Source organism: Corylus avellana, chromosome 7, assembly GCF_965113065.1.
Source record: "Corylus avellana chromosome 7, dhCorAvel1.hap1.2, whole genome shotgun sequence".
Lineage (NCBI taxonomy): Eukaryota > Viridiplantae > Streptophyta > Magnoliopsida > Fagales > Betulaceae > Corylus > Corylus avellana.
This window is the reverse complement of record NC_142496.1, coordinates 16508619-16530915: the sequence shown is the minus strand read 5'-3', so window position 1 is coordinate 16530915 and position 22297 is coordinate 16508619. Positions and strand designations below refer to the sequence as shown.

General features: G+C 37.2%; 1 protein-coding gene across 1 annotated transcript; it reads right to left on the bottom strand.

Moving 5' to 3' along the window:
• Window positions 1-1875: 1875 nt before the first annotated feature.
• On the bottom strand, window positions 1876-20857 carry LOC132184064 (dehydrogenase/reductase SDR family member FEY). Its single transcript, XM_059597548.2, is given in 9 exon segments — window positions 1876-2393; window positions 2395-2585; window positions 5017-5089; window positions 8988-9080; window positions 17688-17789; window positions 19013-19149; window positions 19947-20064; window positions 20287-20407; window positions 20503-20857. Coding segments are annotated over 9 exon segments (1260 nt in total). The 5' UTR covers window positions 20766-20857; the 3' UTR covers window positions 1876-2231.
• Window positions 20858-22297: the final 1440 nt, after the last annotated feature.

Genomic DNA, 22297 nt, shown 5'->3' with positions numbered 1-22297 from the left:
CGTAGCAGAGTATTAGTGGTTATCCAAGAACCCACGACTGCTGAAGCGATGGGGGCTCTGTGTGCGGTAGAATTTAACGGAGACCTTGGAATCCAAGGGCTATATTTAGAAGGGGATTCGAAGCTATTGATTTAGGGGATAAATTCTATGAGTTCCGAGTTCTGCAGTTACGGGCAAATCGTGGAGGATATTAAAGTGGTGCTTCGGTCCTTTAGGAAGTGGGAGGCTAGCTTTATTAGACGTGGTGCAGCCCATGGACTTGCTAAGGCAGCAGTTAAGGAAGGGTGGGATAGAATCTGGATGGAGGAAATCCCTAACGTTATCCACGATGTTGTACTTTTAGAGCAATTGGCTCTTTACTATTAAGAGCTTTTAAGCTCTTGGTGTTGTTAATTTTTTGACGAATGAATAACATTTCAATTTTTCTTCAAAAAAGTTTTAAGTAGGGAAGATGGAGGTAGAAATGGATAATTAAATTAGCTGATATCGTAAGCAAATTGGAACTGGAGAGATCAAACTCCAAGCAACAAACAAGAATTATGAGACAATGCTTGTGTGTTCATGGATCTCATGTGCATTGTGCATTTTTTTTTTTTTGTTTGGATACACTTCCAAAGGTCGGCATGCAGCATAGTTGGTCAAATGATGTTACCATGAGGTAGTGAGTGGCGGTGGATCACATTGTCATTTTGTGTTGTGTTTTTGTATGTGTCCTTGAAATCATCTATTGTGTTTATGTTGTGGTTGTTATGAAATTGGTGACTTGTAAGCAAACACTTGTATCTCATATGTGTTTTGAGTTGAATGTTGTTTTGTATATCTTAAACTTCATTACTAGTTTTTTGTATTTAAGTTGCATTGTGTTTATGTAATGATAGTCAACAATTAACAAGCAACTTAAATACAATAACACTACTGACATTATTGTAAGGTACTACCCTTACATTATTGTTACTTAAGAAAAATGATAGTCACAACAATTAACAAGCAACAACATTAAAAATCACTAGTGGTGGTGGTTCAGTGGTTCAAGGAAATCTTCAAAGTGGTTGGGCATATACTAGGGTGTAGGTTCGACTCTGCAATGAAGAATCACTTATATATGCCTGATTAATATTAGTTGTACTGATCCTATTAATGTCCTAGTGGGATTGAGCCAAGCTATTACTCAATTAGTCTTGAGGGACGTGCCGTCTAAGCTCCTCCTGAGCAATTTTCAGTGGGCAGATGATGTTACCATGATCATGCACAAGTAGTAGGAATAGTTTATCGCCCCGCCTACCCTTATAATTAGAAAAAGAAAAAAAAAATACAGAATTGATAGAAAAATGCACTATATCAAAAATCCTTTTAATTCCTTGAGAGATGAGAGACTGATATTGAACAATCTAGCCCACAAAAACACATATCGTATAATTAGAATTGTATGACGCAACATACTTTACAAGGTTCAAGTGTATGGTTTCATTATGTTGGAATATACGTGCGATATACTCCATATTCAATAGATGTTCAATCATTTCCTTTATATCTTAAACTTCATTAGCCAAGTTGAAATTAGCCATGTAATTTTCCTTCCTAATTTTCAATTTCAATGGCCATGTCATCCGCTAAGGATAAGAATTCTTTCCATTTTATGGTCATGATTTAAAATTGCTGTATCTAACTATGAACATAATGTCACATTATTTGATATTATGTTACATCATTTGATGCACCAATTGCAAAGAAATGAACACTACTTATTTCAAAGAAATGGAGAAAAATCTTATCCGACCAATTGGGCCTCACATTTGGATCCAAATTGATTGTGGCAACCAAACCCTTTTCGTTTAGCACCATAAATAATAATAATAAAAAAAAAAACCTTCCCACTAGAAACTTTTGTAACTCGAAGCTCTTAATTGTGCATTTTGCACAATGGTGTAACAACATAATGAAGTCAAACTTGTAAAATCACTGCTCCAACAAAGTTGCTAAATCTAATCAAGAGGTTAGTTGAGCTCACACAGATTGTAGAAATATTTTATGGCATTCATAACCATACAGACGTAGTGGCATTCTAGCTGCTCCTTGTGTTAGCATTGTCCCAATAAATATAAAACTGGTAATTCACAATAACTGAACCAAGGACAGGGACACGACCAGAAAACTAAGATCAAATGCCACCAGAATGACAGGCACTTCAGTTTTCCTCCTCACTTCACAAGAGAATGGCCATCACTAAGCAATCAATTAAGAAACCGCCCTAAACAGCGTCTCGGACGAGAATTGAGTGTGTGCACCCGTTGAATACGATTTAGCGCTTCATAGCGTGACAGACGAAATAAACTACGCCCCATATCGGCATTGAACTTCTTCTCCTTGTAGAAGCCTCTCCACGGCATCGGAAGGGAGTCCAATCATCTCTAATGTCTTCTCCCACACTTGGTACGCAGTCTCAATGTTGTGTGCTTCCTCTGAAGGATTTGTTGGACGGCAATCATGAGAAAGGAAAGCACAAACAGGCCACTCATCTGCTTTCAGCAATTCACAGTACTCTGGAACCTGAGGATCTGTGGCCGCAAAAAGAGCACTCCTTGAACCTGCAGTGGCAGTGATTCATGACAAGGTTAGTTTGTATTTATTGATTTTGGGATAAACTGGGTGTAATTACTGCAAAGCACTCCTAAACAAATCTTTTTCTTGGCCGCAAATGAAGACATTTTTCTTTTCCCTGTTAATAAGTAGCTTTCTCCCCATGGTAAATGATTTTGGATGAGAATTTACAGCCTACAGCAAGGTGGAAAAGCACTAATAGGTTTGATCCATGTAAGGTTACTGTGGAATCAGGGAGCATATATGGCACACTACCCCTTTCATGATGGATGGATCGGAGCTAGAAAGATTGGTCCTCTAAGGGCTGTCCCCTGCGGAAAATCTCTTGTTTTACCATGCACTTTATTTGGAAACAGAAATAGAAGGATTTTCTAGGAAATAACACATGTTATATTCAAAAAATGAAAAAAAAAAAAAAAAAGCCAAGTGGCTCTTTTGCCTTACATTCACTATACATTTTAAAGCACATTCCCACTAACGAGCAGCCATGGACATGCCTAACCAACTTAAATTCCAACATGCATGCCTATGCCCATATGTGGTTAGGTGAGAACAGTTAAGCTCATCCCTGGCACCTGATCATTTGCAAAGCATCCTACACATGCCTTTAGTGTATGTAGGATTGACAGTGAAATAGGACACAAACAAAATGACAGAGATGCCAACATGGCAAATTAGGATAGACTGGGAGACAGCAATTAATTATTAGATATTATAAATATTTATAATATATATGACAAACAACAAAATTTGATGAATTCTATCTATAAACAAAAATTAGTAACTCTAGTGAATGGTAATCCAGGAAAGATCAAGATTTGAAATCAATCACTATTCTTGGTAAGTAGTGAAAGTTTTTAAATAGTTATCCTCACTATTATTATTTCATGTGAAGCCCTCACTTCTTTTCTCTAGCTCATTCTAGAACCACAGAACCAAGAATAATTCAATGGAACTGAATTCCATCAAAATCATGTGTTTACAAACCCAAAAACTATAGAATTCAATCTAGTTGCAACCACAATTTGCAAGTCCACGGTATTCAAACCCAAATAAAATCCATCAGATTTAGCAAGAAATAAATAATTATTTACTTCTCTTTCCACTCGCTCATGAGAGTGCTACTCCCACTGCATAGACATCACCAAAAAACACAAACCAAATATTTCTAACTTACTCTGCCCATACTGGGGGCTGCCTGGCAGAGTTGGCCTGACTGATTTTCTAGAGAGGGACAGAAAGAAAGATTGGCACAGCTAGTCTCCCTCTGGTTGTAAACATATTAAACATCTCTGTTGTTTTGGGGTGCGGTACACTATAGTACACCTCATCAACATCTGTTATTATGGACCACTCCCACCACATCATAGAAATAATGCCTAGCACCACCCCTGGTGCCTCCCAAAAGTGCACACACACAGACAAAGGAATTGAATTAATTTTTTTTTTTTTTTTTTGAGCTACCCCTGGTCCTTAAGGGGTAGTTCAATCGGCTGGAGACCACGCCTTATGAAGCGGAAGTCACTAGTTCGAATCCCCCTTCCCCCCTCTTGTGTGGACATGTGAAAAAAAAAAAAAATTGATCTCAGTTCAGTTCCAAAAAAGAGAATTCAATTACAAATAAACCGAACTAAATTCTGCTAAAATGAAGTCCTTTGAGTTCTATCAAGATTTTGTGATGAGACAGCAGAACATCACCCATTACATTCTACGGTGGTAAGTTGTTGTCACTAAACTAACCATTATTTGGGTGTTACACCGGTTTATGCCTAGGATGTTGGTGCTGACAGGGTGGAGAGAGGTTTGGTTGTCATCAGAGTGGTTCGGTTTGTGCACTTATGCTTCTGATTATGTCGACAGTTTGGAGTAGGAATTATCGTACCTGTAGTACTGTTGAACTTAACATCAACTTACTTAAATTCTTATTTCTAAGATAATTGTATGACTGGCTGAAAGATCTAAGCAGTTTCCACAGTTATTCTTTATTGGATTTTACTGCTGGTTTATACTTTCGATTGTACCCACATCTAAAACAAATTAAGCCATGTCAAAGGTGTCTCTTAGGCGTCTTTAAAGACTTGTTCTTGATACTTGCTCCAACTTGCAAAAGAAACATGTCTCCTTTAGAAAAATATCTATGCTTATAAATTACCATCTAGCAACTCCTTTTTCACTGTATGTTTAGCTATAGATGAGTCAAAATGGAGCCCATGGGTTTGAAGGGGAGGGGAGGGAACATAAAGGGGAAGTGTTCAAGTAAATAATATTATTACCAACTTGGGCCGAATTATTTACAATTACGAAATCAGAAGAGATTAATGTCTCAATAAGGATTAAAAACAACATGCTCAAAGATGTCTATATTATTCTATACAAATGAGAAGATGAAACAGTTGTACTAGCATTTAGAGGACTCACCTTCTTGAGCATTAAAAATAAAATAGGGTATCAGATGATAAGCAGCTTGAACAATCTTGGGAAGATCTCTTGCCTGAAATTAAATAAAGTTAAGGATAAGAGAAATGAATAGATGCAGCTTGGCAACATTTTGAGATTACAAAGCCAACATTTCGTGCTATTTGTGAAATTTGGAGAAGGAAAGATTATCAAGAGAACCTCTTACTTTGACTTCTTCTGAGCTATCGTTAAAATCAAATGGTTGGCTGGTATATATAAGCATATCCTACATTGTTCCATGAGGGCCCTTACATGGGTCCCATTATATTTTTGAGGTCCACACATTTATAGCAAGGTGCCCCCTAAATATTCACTCTAAAAGGTAAGCATCACAATGGTCACTTTAACCATCACGTATAAACTAAATAGTGAGATTCTTCAGCTCCAACATGATGGCATGGCATGTTATTAAAACTGGTCAAAACTGTTCAATTAGAAGGGAGGAGCTCCTAGAACAATGAAACATTAAGCTTGTTTTAGTATCCCTTTGTGATTACTCTACAACATTCCTTCTCTTCTCATCCATGGAGGTAGCCAAATACATTATCTCTTACGTTTGTATTACCTTCTGTTAGTTTTGTCATTGGATCTCAGTGTTGCTGCGCTTCCATGGGAAAAAATGGTAGGCAGAGCTTTTTGCTAAACTACAAATAATACATAGAGTTGAAGTATAATGGATTTGTTAAAGAGAAGAAGCATACCAACCTTCTTTGACCTATTTTAAAAGTTAAAAAAATTTGAGCAATTATCAGAGGGCACAAAATACCAGAGCCTAAACACAAACGAGCTAAAATTCAAGCACAAAAGATAAACCTCAACAGAGAAAGGCCATTTTTTTACAATTAGACTAGAAAAGATGGTGCCACAGTCCAGTAACCCGTATGAAAAGAAAATTGAAAACAAACCCAAACAAGAATGATATGATCTACACTCATAACTAAATGAATGGTTAACTTTGAGACTGAACAAGCCAAATCTATAAAAGACAAAAACCCCTAACCGTAGAATTTCCAAGTGAACAATTTGATGGATTTTTTTTTTTTTGCTTTTTCTTTAAATATGTTGTTTTGATAAGTAAAGAAAGTAGGTAATCTTTAAAAATGTAAAGATGCTAAAGCTTAATAAGTTGATGCTATGAATATTACTCCTCAAATATGTAGGATCTATTAGTGCATCCCATTTTGACTTCGCAAATCTTAAGGTTGCCATTTGCATCAATATTCCCTTTTTTTTTTTTTTTTTTTTTCAGTTCGGTATAATTTAGTAAAACCAAAATATTTATATATATGGTGCAGGTAGATGGATTTTCAATAAGATTTGGCAATCCTTTAATTACATCAGATGAACAATAGGCACTTGTTAAAAGTATGATTTTATGTTAAATCATTTTAAAGGCTGTCAGGTTGATCTGGGGGGTGGTAAGGAAAAATCTTATGTTCAAATCTTTGTCACAGAAAACATATAAATAAAAATATACAGGTTAATTGCAACTATCCATCCTAAACTTATGGAGTCATTTACAATGTCCCTCAAAATTATAGATTTTTGCAATCAACACTCTAATGCAAAATTAATTTGCAATATCCAACATATCAACCAAATCAGGGTCAAAATTAACTGATTAGCAGGGTTGACATTGCAAATTTATGTCCATTAATCTATTAATTTTGACACTAATTTGAGCAATAAGGTGGGCATTGCAAATAAATCTTGAATTAGAGTGTTCATCACAAAAACATATATTTTAGACAGACGCTTTGCATGACCCCATAATACGGTGGATAGCATGCAATGTCAGATGAGTAATTAATTGAACCCACAAGTACAATATCAAAGACTTGCAAGAACTTGTTTGTTATCATATTATAAAATTTTAAAGTTTGGCATATTTGACAATTATAAAAATGCATACCTAACACGTTCCCAAGTCCAAGTAATATATTTCCAAGGAATACTATGATAAACATATCATGAGAAGTGGCTTTGACGCTATGTGTATGAGAGAGAGGCTCTATGGAGAGTGGTAATGGATCTTAAATATGGCAGCTCGTGGGGTGGGTGGTATTCTAATAATGTTCATGGGTCATATGAGGTGGGTATTTGGAAAAACATCAAAAATGGGTTGGGGGAGTTGTCTTGTCATACTAGATTTGAGGTGGGTGACGACTCAAAGATTAAATTTTGGTATGACATGTGGTGTGGGGATCAACCCTTAAGGTAGTTTTCTGGATTTATTCAGAAAATCTCGTTTTAAGGATGCTTCTATTGTACTTTCTAGTGACTCATCAATGGAGCTTAAACTTTATTAGAGTGGCGCATGATTGGGAGATTGATCTATTTACCTCGTTCTTTAATATGTTGTACTCTTTCTGTTTGAGACCCGTAGAAGGTGGGTGGGGGGGGGGGGGGGGGGGTGGCGTTGTTAAAGACAAGTTACGTTGGGTCACTTTCAAGAGGGTCGTTCAATGTCAAGATCGTTCTACAATGTCCTAATTCCCCATGACAATACTCCTTTCCTTGGGAGTATTTGATGGAATAAGGTCCTTTTGTGGCCTTTTTTGCGACAACATTAAGGAGGATTAAGGAAGCGGCATATTTTGGTGGTAGATTGGTGTTGCATGTATATGGGGAATCCATTGATCATTTCTTACTCCATTGCGAGATAGTTTGTACTTAATGGAATACTATTTTCAACCTCTTTGGGTTAGATTGGGTCATACCTAGAAGAGTGGTAGACCTCTTTGTTTGTTGGAGAGAGCCATTTGGTAGTTCTCATTGTGCAGCAGTGTGGAAGATGGTTCTAGCATGCTTTGTTAAAGTAATGATTAAATTTACTTATTTCTATCAGCTTAAGCTCTTGGGATAACTGATGATTTAACATGGTATTAGAACCAAAGGTCCTAGGATCAGACTTTGACTCTGTCAATTCACCTTCCATTTCAATTAAATATTCTACGTGTTGAACTTTAAATATTAAAAGGAAGCTTAAGCCCATACATGAGGGGGAGTTTTAAAGTAATGATTAAGTGATCAAATTTACGTTTTCTTATCAACTTAAGCTTTTGGAACAAACAGTAATTTAACATGGAATCAAAACCAAAGGCCCTCAAATCGAACCTTGACTCCATCATTTATCCCTCATTTCAATTAAATATTTCACGTGTTTGGCCTTACCTATTAAAATGGAGTTTGAGCCCACACGTGAGAAGAGTATTAAAGTAATGATTAAATTATTAAATTTACATTTTCTTATCAGCTTAAACTTTTCGAACAAATGGTGATTTAACATAGTATCAGAGCCAAAGGTTTTCAAATCGAACCTTGACTCCATCAATTCACCCCCCATTTCAATTAAATATTCCACGTGTTAGGTCTCACCTATTAAAAAAGAGTTTGAGCCCACAAGTGAAGGGGAGTGTTAAAGTAATGATTAAATTTACTTTTTAATATGGCTAGCAGCTTAAGCTTTTAGGATAACTGATGATTTAACATGCTTAATTCAGAGTCTTTGGAGAGAAAGAAATTATCATAGTTTCGAAGACCGTGAGAGGATAGTAGTAGAATTAAAGGTGTTCTTTCTCATTACTTTACCATTGGATGGCTGCCATTGATTGCTTTCAATTTTCTAGCTTTCATGATTTTCTAGATATGGTTTCCTTTTTTAGCTAGGTGTTTCTCTTGTATACTTCATGTGTAATTGAGTTGCGCTTTTGCACTTTTTAATAGATTCCATTTACTTATCAAAGGGGGAAAAAAAAAAAAAAAAACCCCAACATTACTTCTCCTATCAGAAAACCCATCAAAATTTGTGCCTGTGTCAGGTGGCGTGGGTACGTAGGTGCAGGTTACAGTTTATGTTAAGGAAAATGCATATATGGAAACAAAATGAGATGCCATATGGATAAGAGATTGAAAACCTACAAGAGACTTACAACATTTGTTTGCACAATTCCAGGAGATACACATAATACACTAATGGTAGCTTCAGCAGGTAGCCGCTTATGGAGGACACTGCTAAACATAACCTGCAATTAAAAAAAAAAAACTACCATTTTAATTCATTGTTTACAATAATTCACTTTTCACTATGTATGATTCTGTGGCCTTAAGAACTGATATTCAGATTCAAGAAGCTAACAATGATCATAGCCAAAACTTAAAAAGAAAAAAGACACTTTTTTTTTTTTGATAAGTAAAGATGCATTATCAAAGCGTAGGGGGGCGCAACCCTAGTATATAAGGAGTATACAAGAGAGCGACTAAGAGGGAGAAAAAGAAGAAGAAAACATAAAAAGGAAATCAGGGAAACTAATCACTAAGGGCGCTAGCCAACCAGCAGTCCAAGTGAATAGGGTGTACAAGAAAAAGTGTGTGAGATCCTCAATATTCCTAGACAAGTTCTCGAAACATCTAGCATTTCTCTCAATCCAGATGCACCACATAAGACAAAGAGGACCCATCTTCCACACAACAGCATTGCGAGCTTTGCCACCCGCCCACCAAGAATCATACAATCCCCTAACACTGCCAGGCATCACCCAACACAAACCAAACTGAGAGAAAACGGCATTCCACAAGATACGAAAAAAGACACGTTATTAACATTCGTATCAAGAATTTTTTTTTTTTTTTTTTTTTCAATAACAGATTTATATTGCCAAAAGGAACACTCAAGTACATCAAATGAATGACACCTTTTCTCTAATTGATGGATAAGTTATATATACCCGGTGAGTTTTGAACACATGCCCACTCCATTCTATTCTTGTGAGGAAGGGGAATAAAAGGTGCCATTTAAGTTGAAGTTCATTGGCGATGAACAACACAAAAATTGTCCATACCTAATTCCATCTGACAGAAATGGAAACAATTTTCTACAATCAAACAGTAGAAGCATTTTAGAAATAAGGGTATTATCAAAGTAATTACTGTAACGCCCCACCCCAATGACACAATATTGTCCACTTTTGGCTCCTCCCCGAACTAAACTTCTCAGGAGGTCACCCATTCTTGTACTACTCTCGCATAAGCACGCTTAACTACGAAGTTCTAATAGGTTCATGGTCATCACAACTTTAAAACGCATTGTTTCAAGAAGGGTGCGAGTATACATATAAGTACATCTTCATCTCCATACCCAGGCGATGTGGCCATAGGTAACCACCTGAGAAGTCTGGTTCGAGGAAACCAAAAATGAAAATATTGTGTTATTGGGGTGGAGCATTGCAAATGGTATCAGAGCGATTGCCCAGCATAAGATGGGAGAGCCTGCACAAGCCCATGATGGTCGCCAGTGAGGATGTTGGGTCCCAAGAAGAGGTAATTGTGGTGTCCCACATCGCCTGGGTTTAGGGATGAGGATATGCTTATATGTATACAAGCACCCTTCTTGAAACAACGCGTTTTAAAGCCGTGATGGCCATGAACCTATCAGAATTTCGCAATTAAAGCGGCTTATACAAGAGTAGTACCAGGATGGGTGACCTCCTAGGAAATCTGGTTTGAGGAATCCAAAAACAAACAATATTGTGTCATTAGGGTAGGGCGTTACAATTACCAAGAAAAAAAGAACTTTAAAAATCTGTTAGGATTCAATCATTCAACAGCTCTTGTGTCTCTTGTATCCACTTATTTGGACACTCATCAAATGGTAAGCCTGACTTAAATGAAAAATGTGCAGAATTATGTTGGCACAATGCATCATTATCAAGAAACAAATACTTTCCAGCACTCATATAATTGTTTGCTTCTTCTGCTTACAAAGAAATATGCAAGCCCAGCTAAACTTAAATACTTGATATTGTATATTCATGCTCCCATGTCTAAAAAAATTTTTAGCTGCAGTGTGCAATACTGTCACCATGTCAAAAGATAGAAAACACTTTGTCCACAAAATGATAGTTCATTGGTTGTGGTAGGTAAACAAGTCTTAAGAGCATCAACAAAGATGTATAAGGCCAAGAAAAACAAAGGGAATGGTGGCTTAATCAGGATGAAGTGGATGAGAACAGAAAACTTCTATTACAGTTCAACTACAAAATTTCAAGATATTGGAAAAAGGCCAACCTACAATACAATCTACAATATGAAAAGCAAGGTGTGATTGACCTTTCCATAAAGCCTGCTAACCGTCTCCTAAAGGTTTTTGAATGTTAGGACAAATGCTTCATGTTGAATAACGACTGGGACTAAAAGAATGAGAAAATTTTAGTTTAGGAACCACGCCATCTGTGTTGGGAAGTGGCTATGGAGGTGTTTGGAAGTGGCCATGCAATTGAAGAAGAAATCTAGGCCTTAAACCCAAGGGTAGAATTGATAACAAAATTCATCAAGAGCATCAATGACTGCATTAGCAGGTCCCAGGAGTATACGCATAACTATAGGGCGCTAGCTACCTCTAATTCCCTGAAAGTACATATGATTTCAAAACGTTTGATTACAAATTCAAGCTAAACCCCTTACAGCATTTGTATATGGCTGGAAGTTACCAATAAACTCTAAATTTCAAAAATCATAGAAATTAAAACAAAAGGAAACCAGCAGTGTGCAATGCCAAAAGTCATTAAAACTAAATACGTCATTTTCTGGTAAGTAGTATAAATTTTGTCAATAAAAGGTGGAAACAAGTACACAGGTAGTGTCACTATATCCTCCAAGAAATTACATCCTAAGAATCAAAAGAGAAATAAAATCCAGAAAACATGAAAAGCGAGGCTGCCTAATGCCATCATCATCCAATCATACAAAGATCCTATGAACATAGACTTTAGCAAGGTTAAGCTCGACATCATTGAAATCCTGGTATATGGCTGGAAGTTATCAAAAAACTCTAAATTACATTAGACCCCTTACAGCATATGTATATGGCAATAAGTTATCAAAATTTCCAAAATCATGAAATTAAAACAAAAGGAGACCAGCAATGTGCAATGCCAAAAAAAGCATAAAGATTAAATGCATCATTTTCTGATTAGGAGTAGAAATTGTCAATAAAAGGTGGAAAGAAGTACAAAGGAGGTGTACACTATATCCTCCAAGAAATTACATCCTAAAATTCAAATGAGAAATAAAATCCAGAAAAGAATGAAAATCAAGGCTGCCTAATGCCATCACCATCCAATCATACAAAGACCCAATGAACATAGACTTTAGCAAGGTTAAACTAGACATCATTGAAATCGTGGTGATTCCTGTCTTGCCAAAGCATCTACATAATAAGAAGAGGTATAGCCCTCCAAATCTAACTAGTCTCATGGCAATCAAATCTACCTTTTCAACATGCCAGAACTTCCACAACCATCCTAGACATCACCCAATGCACTCTGGTTAAAGATAGCAACGAGTGACCACTGTTCCCTTGCAACAGCATGTTATAGTTTGTATGAACGGTTTAAACACAAAAGGCGGAGGCTATTATATTATTCAACTTATGTTAACCTAATACAAGCATCCTATTATATAGGATTAGGGAAATACCATAGAGACTAAAATACCCCCAAAACCCTAATGACTCAAACCCTAATTCTTCTAACACTCCCCCTCAAGCTGGAGCATATACATCATATGAATCCAGCTTGGAATATACAAGCAAACGAAAAACAACTAGAAAACATATTCTAACACTCCCCCTCAAGCTGGAACTGCTTGGACCACACAAGTTAATTAAATAAAACTTCAACGCCGATCGAAAACTCGTTGGTAACTTGAACAACCATTTGATCGGTTCTCGCCGAAAAACACCAAGGCCGGTCGGATGCAACGATCACTTGATCGGTTCTCGCTGGAGAATCCAAGGCTGGTCGGATACATCGATCTTGGGATTGGTTCTCGCCGAAAAACACCAAGGCCGGTCGGATGCATCGATCACTTGATCGGTTCTCGCCGGAGAATCCAAGGCCGGTCGGATACATCAATCACAAACAACAAACAAACAACAAATTTTCACATGATTAACCAACAAGATTCGCCGAAAAACAGATATTGGAAAAACAAAAAACTTTGCCGGAGCTTCGCTGGACATACGCCGGAACTTCGTCGGGGCTTCAAAACTGGCCGGAAACACACAGAACTGGCTGGCAGTACCTAAAGACACTGAAAAACAGAACATAAACAGTCACTGGAGGCTCGCCGGAGACTCGCTGGAGCTCGCCGGAACTTGCCGGAGAAGACAGAACACTCCGACCACTTCAACAGCAGCAACTACAGAATCAATAGAGGGCCACACAGTAACGTTTCAACACCAAAAACATCAAATCGTCGGAATTTTTTATTTTTTTTTTTTTTTTTTTTTCCGATGGCCGCTGCAACTTTTCCGGCCACTTCAGACAAGACAGAAAACCACCACAGAACCATCTGGCCAGCATCACAGAACATAAAAAACAAACAAAATATATATATATATATATTTTTCACTGGAAGGAGTTTCGGTCACCCTAAAACAAGAACAAAACAGCTCTACGGAGCTCTTTGAAGGTACTGCCCGTGTGGGTTAGCCCACACGGGCAGTGCGGCCACCAAGTTGAAAACTTAACTACCCAAGAATCGAAACAAGCTCTGATACCATGTTATAGTTTGTATGAACGGTTTAAACACAAAAGGCGGAGGCTATTATATTATTCAACTTATGTTAACCTAATACAAGCATCCTATTATATAGGATTAGGGAAATACCATAGAGACTAAAATACCCCCAAAACCCTAATGACTCAAACCCTAATAAGAGTTGATTTACCGTCTCACTGCTATTCTAACAATTCAGCACCATTCCACAATTGCTATCCCTTGCATCCCCAAGATTATTAACACTCAAAATTTCACTCAAAACGACTGTCCATACAGAAAATTCTACTTTACATGGGACCTTTTCACACAGATGCTCTTTCAAGGAACATGCCAACTGCACTTCCTTTCAAAGCTTCATAAAAGAGCATACCACAAATATTCCTGTCCAAGACAACCTCCAAACATAAAATCATCTCCTCTGTCTGAGTATAACAGATCAAGTAGGGAATTGACTGTCTCTAATTCCTAATACTAAAAGGGTCTCAAGAATTTGAAACTTAAAACCCACTCCAGATGTTCCAAAATGTCAAGTTACAGAACAATCCTTCTTTTCTATCAGAGAAAGATCATGCAATTGATTCTCTAGTCCCCCTCTGCCAAATATCATATGAAAAACATACCCTACCACCATCTTCCACCTTATAAATAAACAAGTTTAGATAACAACTCAAGCAATCCTTATGCTCTTCCACAAACTTGTCCCATGAGATCCTCTCACCAATGCAGTTGTCCAGTGACCCCAGGTTTCTACATATTTTACACTAGTAACCAATATCCAAAAATGGTATATATATTCGTCAACAACCCCTCCCACAAAATTCCCATTGCAATCTTTCCAAACTATTAGCATTCATGAGATAGGCTAGAAGAAAGACAGAAAAAAGACAGCAAAACCCTTTTTTCTTTCTTTGTTAACCAGCTGGAAAGCTGCTCGAGTGTTATACCACCATATGAATCTAGACACTATACCAATTGTGGTTGGCCTAAGAATTTTCAGAGTACTCTTGTCATGATGTTGATCTGGCTTCTGCAACTATGCATCCGCATAACTTGAGCTCTACACACCAGAGAGCTCTTCACTTGATGTACCTGCTGTAAACCACCATTTCGTTGGGTAGTGGCTTATTTCTAATTTTTTTTTTTCCCAGTAACAACTCCCTAACTAGATCAAACAAATAGAGCTCCATTGGATGAATCAACTTATCCCTCCAAACCCGGGTAAAAAATTCAGGAAAAAACCTAGGTCAACAAAGTTAAAAAAAAAAAAGAAAAAAAGAAAAAAGAGAGGAGATTATTTGTTGGTTAGATCATTTTATGCAATTCAATAGATGGCAATGCCTATTAAAAATGCTGAAGTGGGAAACAATATGTTGCAACATATAATAACCACGGGAGGGGAGAAAAAAAAGGGAGAATAAATCTGGTAATGAGGAATATTTATGCTTATGCCAAAAGTTGACTAAGAAAGGTAATAAAGTATAAAAAGTAGATAAGCAAGACCAACTGGCTACTGCTGCATAGGTACTTGAGGGTGCTAGTCATGTAAAATCTGCTAATAAAACCACAGGAAAAAAAAAAAAAACTCTTCCCTCAAGCCTTAATGAAACTCTACCAGACCTTTTTTTTTTTACAGAATAATATGTCTGTTAACTTGTTCCGCTATTATTTCAAATGACTTTATTAACATGTTCATAATTACACTGCATCCAGACATATGTTCCTAAAGCAAAAGTAAAGTATATACAGATACACGCACTAATCTTCTGCTTAGTTCCCATTACTTTTAAGTAATACACATTTTATCAGGAGGAGAAACCTTGTCTATGGCAGGAATTACAAAGGTTTCCTAAAGAATTACAACCTAAGCTTTAAAACATCTATAGAATCTACTAAAGCACGAATGAATGTAGTGCCAAAAACATGTGACCAAAGCATGTGACAAATCATACAAGGATCATAAAAATTTCAGCTCAATAGGCAGCTGTATGCCATTAAAAGTGTGGTCATTTTTCTCTCCATATTATCTACATAATGAAAAGAGGGGTTAAATTCCAAAAGAGACGTAAGCCATGGAAATTTTGTCCATGGTAAGCCGAGTTAGCATTTGGAAATTTTAAGTTGTACTAAATGATGGATTGCTTTTCTTATTGTTATTATATTGGCAATGTTATTTTGATTAACAGTACTATTATTAGTATTAGAATATTAGTACTAGTGGCTCAACGAAAATAGAATGATAATGCCATCTATTGATATAACTCTCCAACAAGTCATTAATTATAGTCAGAGTTGGCCTTTGTGGCCAAAGTCAGGAAGGGAGATGGGCCTTTGCGGCTAAGTGTCTCTCTTTGTTTGTCATGATTTCTAAGTTATTGAATAAATTTCAGCAGTCCCACACAGCTTACACATTTAAAAGCATTACAAACTATAAGACAAGTACACATCCACCCATTAATTGTATGCTTTAATGGGAACCCACTTGATTACTAATGATTTTGGCATGTCCATGTCTCGCTGTGACACTGATGCAGCCATGGAAGAAATGTCAAGTTGTTGTCCTTAGACTGATTTTCATTTTTGGTAACTAACAGCTTTTCGTGCATGAGGCTTACATGCCATTCCAATTAAATAAAAACCTATATGGTAGGGGTGGGAGTCGGATTACGAAAATGGGGTTTTCGCATTTCGCACCGCCATTGTCGGTAAAGTCGAAATTTTCACTAACTTATTCCACCAACTTTTTGTTCCAGTACCAAATGGCAGTCGGTAATGTCGGTTCGGTAATATTGGTCAGCAAAGTCGGTCAGTAAAGTCGGTTCGGTAAGAAAATGTTATTCCGCCTACCAAACCGAGTTTGTCTGAAATAGAAAAAGTCTATTGCCTACCGGCCATCGGTTAAGCAGTGTCGGTAGGTGTCGGTCGGTAGGCGGTCGATAATCGATAGGCAGTTAATTTGCCCACCCCTACTATATGGTTATAACGCTGATGTTATAGGTGCCTAGGATTAAAACAGTTTTTAGATTGATTTATTATTTGAGTTGACAGTTTTTTAATATGCTGGGGCAGATCTGAAATATCGAAATATTCATGCATATATATTATTTTTGTAAGGCATTTTCTCAAATATTTGGTCTAGATTATTCTAAAATATTTAATGGCATTAAGAGTTTTTTTATTAGGTTTTGTTAGATCTTCAATTTACTAGTCAATTTAGGAATCTTAATGCTAGTAGCACAATGAAGAGAGTCTCTGTACATATTTATTCTTAATGTAATCAAAAAATTCAAACTTGATTAATGGAATATTAAGCATTTTGAATATTGGCGCATCTTGGCCTTATGTGTGGTTTTCTCTCTCTTCTTCTTTGTGCACTGCACTGTTCATGTTACTTTCCACAGCCCCTGCACGGCCACTAATTTATCCCTCTTCTTCTCTTAGATCATACCTCTTTTCTTACATCTATTAAAACCCTAGAACCCCACATACTTTCCATAGCCATTCGCTATCAAAAAAACAAATCAAAACAAACCATTCAAACCACCACTGCCTAGATAATCTGGCAACCTGTTTTCTTCAAGAATAGATCCATTTGCCTTCAAACTTGACACCAAATCAATCCCTAAACATTCTAAAAGCACCAACACCTCTCCCTCATCATTACAAACCCTCAAATCATAAATTTTCCTTTATACAGTCCACCACAAAGCACAAGTAGACAGATCCCCTAAATCTATCCTACATCAGAGACGCATCTCAAACCATGTCTTGAAAGCATTTTTAAAAATTATGATTACCATACAGTTAAACAGTATTTATCCAGGGTGAATGTAGGTATAAGAAAAATAAAGAGTGTGTCCGCTAGTCCAAAAGAAAGGCATACTTAAGTCACCTGAAATGTGAATAAGGGATCTAAATTAAAACAGCAACCTAGAATAGACAACACGAGATTCTAATAGGAAATGAAGTGACAAAAGGAAAAAGACAAAAAAAAAAAAAAATCAAGCAAATCCAAGAATTTTTTTCCAGGCCATCAAATGTTTAAAGGAATAAATATTGAATTCAAAGTGAACCTGTGCTAGCTTGCTGCTCGAGTATCCCACTAAGCTTGTATATTTCCTTTTCCCAGAAACAACATTCATATCTTCTACATCAACAAAGCCAACATAATGCATCTACAGAAAGAAAAATGTCTCAGACTTAAAAGAACTAAATTGATTATAAAAATATGAAAAGGGTTGACATGAATAATGTATTAACTACTAGCTTATTACCTTGGTACTTGCAAATAATCATTTAAGCAGCTTATAATTTAAACCTTGAGCCGCGTGTAAGTTTAATTTGGATATCTAAAAAATACAATTCGGAAGTTCACTCCAACTATACTATTCTGCATTTAAATAAACGCAGTTAAAAAAAAAAAAAAACAGAATTTTGGGGGTCAAGATTGATTTTTTTATTATATATATATATATATATGCAAGTTACAGACAATTGGGTCTTAAACCAGGACCTCACCCTCGAACCATATTCTTATGAGGGAGAAGAGGTGCCATTTGAGCAACAGCTCGCTAGCAAGAACAATAGAACTTTTCTTCTCAACGGATGTCTTATCTACTAACTTATGCTTCTAAAATTCCTAAATAGAAGCTTTTAACATAGAAAGGATTATTCATCTAAAGCACAAAAAGCTCACAGAAACAAATAAACCTAGTTAATGATATAGCATTAGCCAGAGCGTGTCTTTACATTTTTCATTCCAGAAACTGATTTTTAAGCATTTTCATTCCATAGATACAAAGGATATATCTATGGAATTAGATAAATTTTCAGAAGCCAAAGTTTACTATTGTTTTCATCTAATAGTATGAGACAATCAAATTGTAATAGAAAGGTATGTCGACAACTGGAACAAATGGGAACGGGAATTTGTATAAGAAATAATGTATGTAATAGAAAGGTCACTTAAAAATTCTAAGAAAGTTTTGAGGCAGTTTAGTGGAGCCCAGAGATAAATTTTATCCAAAACCTTTTGGGTTATTAACAGCTTAGGATTTTTATTTTATTTTATTTTATTTTTTTCCTTTTCTTTTCTTAGTAATCATACAAATTAAAATTGTTAAAATTGGAGATAGTTACCTACACCATTAAGAAATTAGATGAAAAAATTAGAAAGAAATCATGACTAGTTGCGATACCAAGATTACAACAACCATCAGCACTAGGAAAATTACGTGCTTTGCTGAGAAATAACTTGTAATAACAGATAATGAAAAAGAAAGATCACTGATAAAGATTGCATCTACCAAAGATTGTACATTTTCATTTGTGCAAATTACACAATAAAGCATCATGCGTGTGGGTATGCATATGTATGTGTGATAACAGTGGAACTTACAATGGAATTCAGATTAATAATTCGACTTGGAGAGCCTTTGAGAAGAGATGGCAAAAGCAATATTGAAAGCAATGCTGGAGCCAAATGATTCACTTGCATGTGTGCTTCATACCCATCTTTAGAAAATTTTTGTGGCTCTGGATACAATGAAGTCAATGTGTATCGTTAATAGATATAGCCAAATCATAAACAAATTCAACTTCAATAGTCTATGTTAAAATGTTTTTACCATACCACGAAATAGGAAAGCACCCACATAGTCGACAACAGCTAGGAAACTTAAGAGTTACAACAATTTGCTCTTGCAAAGGGTAAGGATATAAAATGCTGAACATGTGCATTGTCAAATGGTAATTTACCAAAAAAAAAAGTAAGGAAAGTGCAACAAGGTAGGAAAAATTTCTAGGAAAGTGCAGAGCTTAGACCTGCTGTTGATGGGGTGCAGCAAATAAAAAAGACATAGTTTGAGCAATTCAAAAAAACAATAAAACATACATGCATGCACGCATATCATTGCAATGTCAAAGCTAAACCCAAGTTGTGTCGAGGTAGGTGATATAATCCCTCACATGCTGGAATGAAAACTTTCAGCTACTTGACTCAGTTCCATTAACTAAAGGAGCTTCCAAGCTTAACTCAAGCTCAAGTTGAGCATAGAAAAGCCAGCTTGAACTTAGCTTGTCATTATTCAGCAAAAATTAAACTTTTTTGACCTTTTTCTTTTTTCCTCCAGATATGTCAAGATAAAACCTGAGTACCAAACTCAGACTTCACCCACACACATAACTACCAAATAAGAAATCAACATCTTTTCCTACCTACGAAATACAGCCCCTGAATACTGATTTATGAATAATGCAGTAGTTTTATAACTAGAAATTATAATGCAGTAGTTTTTAACCCTGGGAAAAAAAATTGCATTCGAAATACGAACCTCCAATGGAAAATATTCCGGCATTGTTAATAAGAACATGCAAAGGTCCCATTCGTGCATTCCATGCTTCAGCAAATCTAGCGACAGAATCCAATGAGAGAAGATCAAGCTCCATCACCTTCAAAAGCCACGGTATCATGTCAGCCATAACAATACAATTAGCATCATTAATAAAAGTGATTATATATTCCAGAAAAAAAGCATATTATAGCAGGCACATCACGAATTAAAAAGACAAAAAGTCTAAAACAAATTAGCATCAACAGTACTCTGACTAACATGAAAAAACTTCTAGGAGAAGCGATAATTTTGGGCAAAGAAAGTTGCAGGATGCAAATACCTCGATATTGAGAGGGAGACCCATTCCGGACCATTCGGTCTGCCATTTCTGGATCAATTCGTGCGCCGCTTTGGTGTTCCTCACAGCCATCACAACGTGCGCCCCTGCCTCTGCCAACTGCCTATTGAAATAATTCCCCAAAAAAGAAAAATCAAAAACCTTGTAATAATGAGGTGAGCTTTATTTTGTACGGGCAAGAGACAATGGGAGCGGAACCTGGCGATTTCGCGGCCGATACCGCTGGTGGAGCCGGTGACAATGCAGGAGAGATCGTTGGCGGGAGGCAAAGGCAAAGGGTTCTGCAAGTGGCTGGCAATAATCCTCTGGAACAGCATTTCGTATATCAAATACATCCACCCTCTCAGCCATTCAATCCATCCCAACGCCTCTTTCTTCCGCTTCTGCTTCTGCTTCAGCTGCTTCTTCTCCTCCTCCTTCTCCCCCTCCACTTCCCCTGACGAAGAAGAAGTCCTTGCCATCTCAAACCCCCTGTGTGTGCTGTGTGCAGTTTACACTCCCAGATCTGTCTTGTTCGGTAGGACCAATTTCTTCTCAGCAGGAATAAAACAAGACCGAAAGAGGGAAGGGGTTTGACCCGTGAGCACTGAGCAGTTTCAACTTTCAACACAGTGTAAGAATCTATCTGGACTGCTGAAGGCCAATTGGCAAAACTCCTTTAGTGATTCTTGCTTATATTCTAATTTTTCTTTTTTTCTTTTTTAAATACACTACTACTGACATATGGGCATCAAAGGGGCATCAAAGATTTAAGGGTAGATCTCTCATCTCTGGTACGGAGACTTACAAGAGATTCATTAGGTTTAACGCTTTATTTTTGTCGACCTCAATTTTACTTCGTATCATAGCAATTTCTATTGGTTAGAAGCAAATTTCCGTTTATTTTTATGCTTGTTGATGACAATTTTTCGAGAGATGACATGGCACTGAATCCAATATGTGTTGTGTTGGTCTGCAAAAGAAGGAAATAGGATAAAAGCTGCCAAGGTGTGCCGGCGGAGGATAGCTCCGATGGCTAAGTCAGTAGATGATTTGAGAGAAGGAGAGAGCAAGTGACCAAGAATAGCTTGAGAGTGATTACCCGAATACTACGTTGGACCTTTCATTTTATAGGCATCAAGTAGCGGTTAGTGTTCCTTGATTCTCAGCCCCACGTTCCCGAGGATCTGTTGTGCACAATGTTAAGAAGGTGGATCATGGGATCGTGGGTTGCTCCACAATCATGAGCTTGTGGGTTTGGTGGGTGGCTCAGCTACGCTTGCTTTGGATGTGGGCTCCCAATTTATTCTCAGGCACATGTGGCTCGGTTCGGCGTTGACAGCTAGACCACGTACTGTTGAACGTGGGGCTTAGCTCGGACGCTGGGAGAAAGCCATGTTCATTAGTGAACGTGGCCTTTTTTTGCTTGGCGAAAGACCTTTATACCCTTGATTGGCTGGCTAGGTCTCGACCTGGCTATCTTTAGTGAGCTCGTATGTTATAACGGTCCTAGGGGCCTGTTGGCCTTGAAGTGGCCAATCTATTACCCAACAATTACCCCTCAATTCCCTTGTCTAAGTGACTATGGAAATTTCTTGTTTTTTCATAATGGATTGGATCCCGACTTATCCTCGGTGTGACCGTGTGAGGATTTTCTTGGATCGGTCTTTCAGGATTCGATCTTTTCGGGTTTAATTTCCCGAACCAAACTTTTGACCGTTGACCTTCCTGAGCCTTCTCTACATCATGGGTCGCAATGATGGGTCAGACTCTGACGGACTGGGTGACTCATATTCGGCCCTCTGGCGATCGGCTCTTATTTCCGCCAACTAAGGTAGGATTAGGGGAAACTGCTTCATCCCCCTGTCGGTGAATCTTCGATTCGACGAAGCTCAGAACGGGGCTATTGTCCAACAAGATGTGCACGAAATTTGTCTGTATGAGGCAATGTTCAGAGTTGGGCTTAGGCTGCCTTTCCCGAGAGTTGTTCGGGACATGCTGAGCGATTTTAACC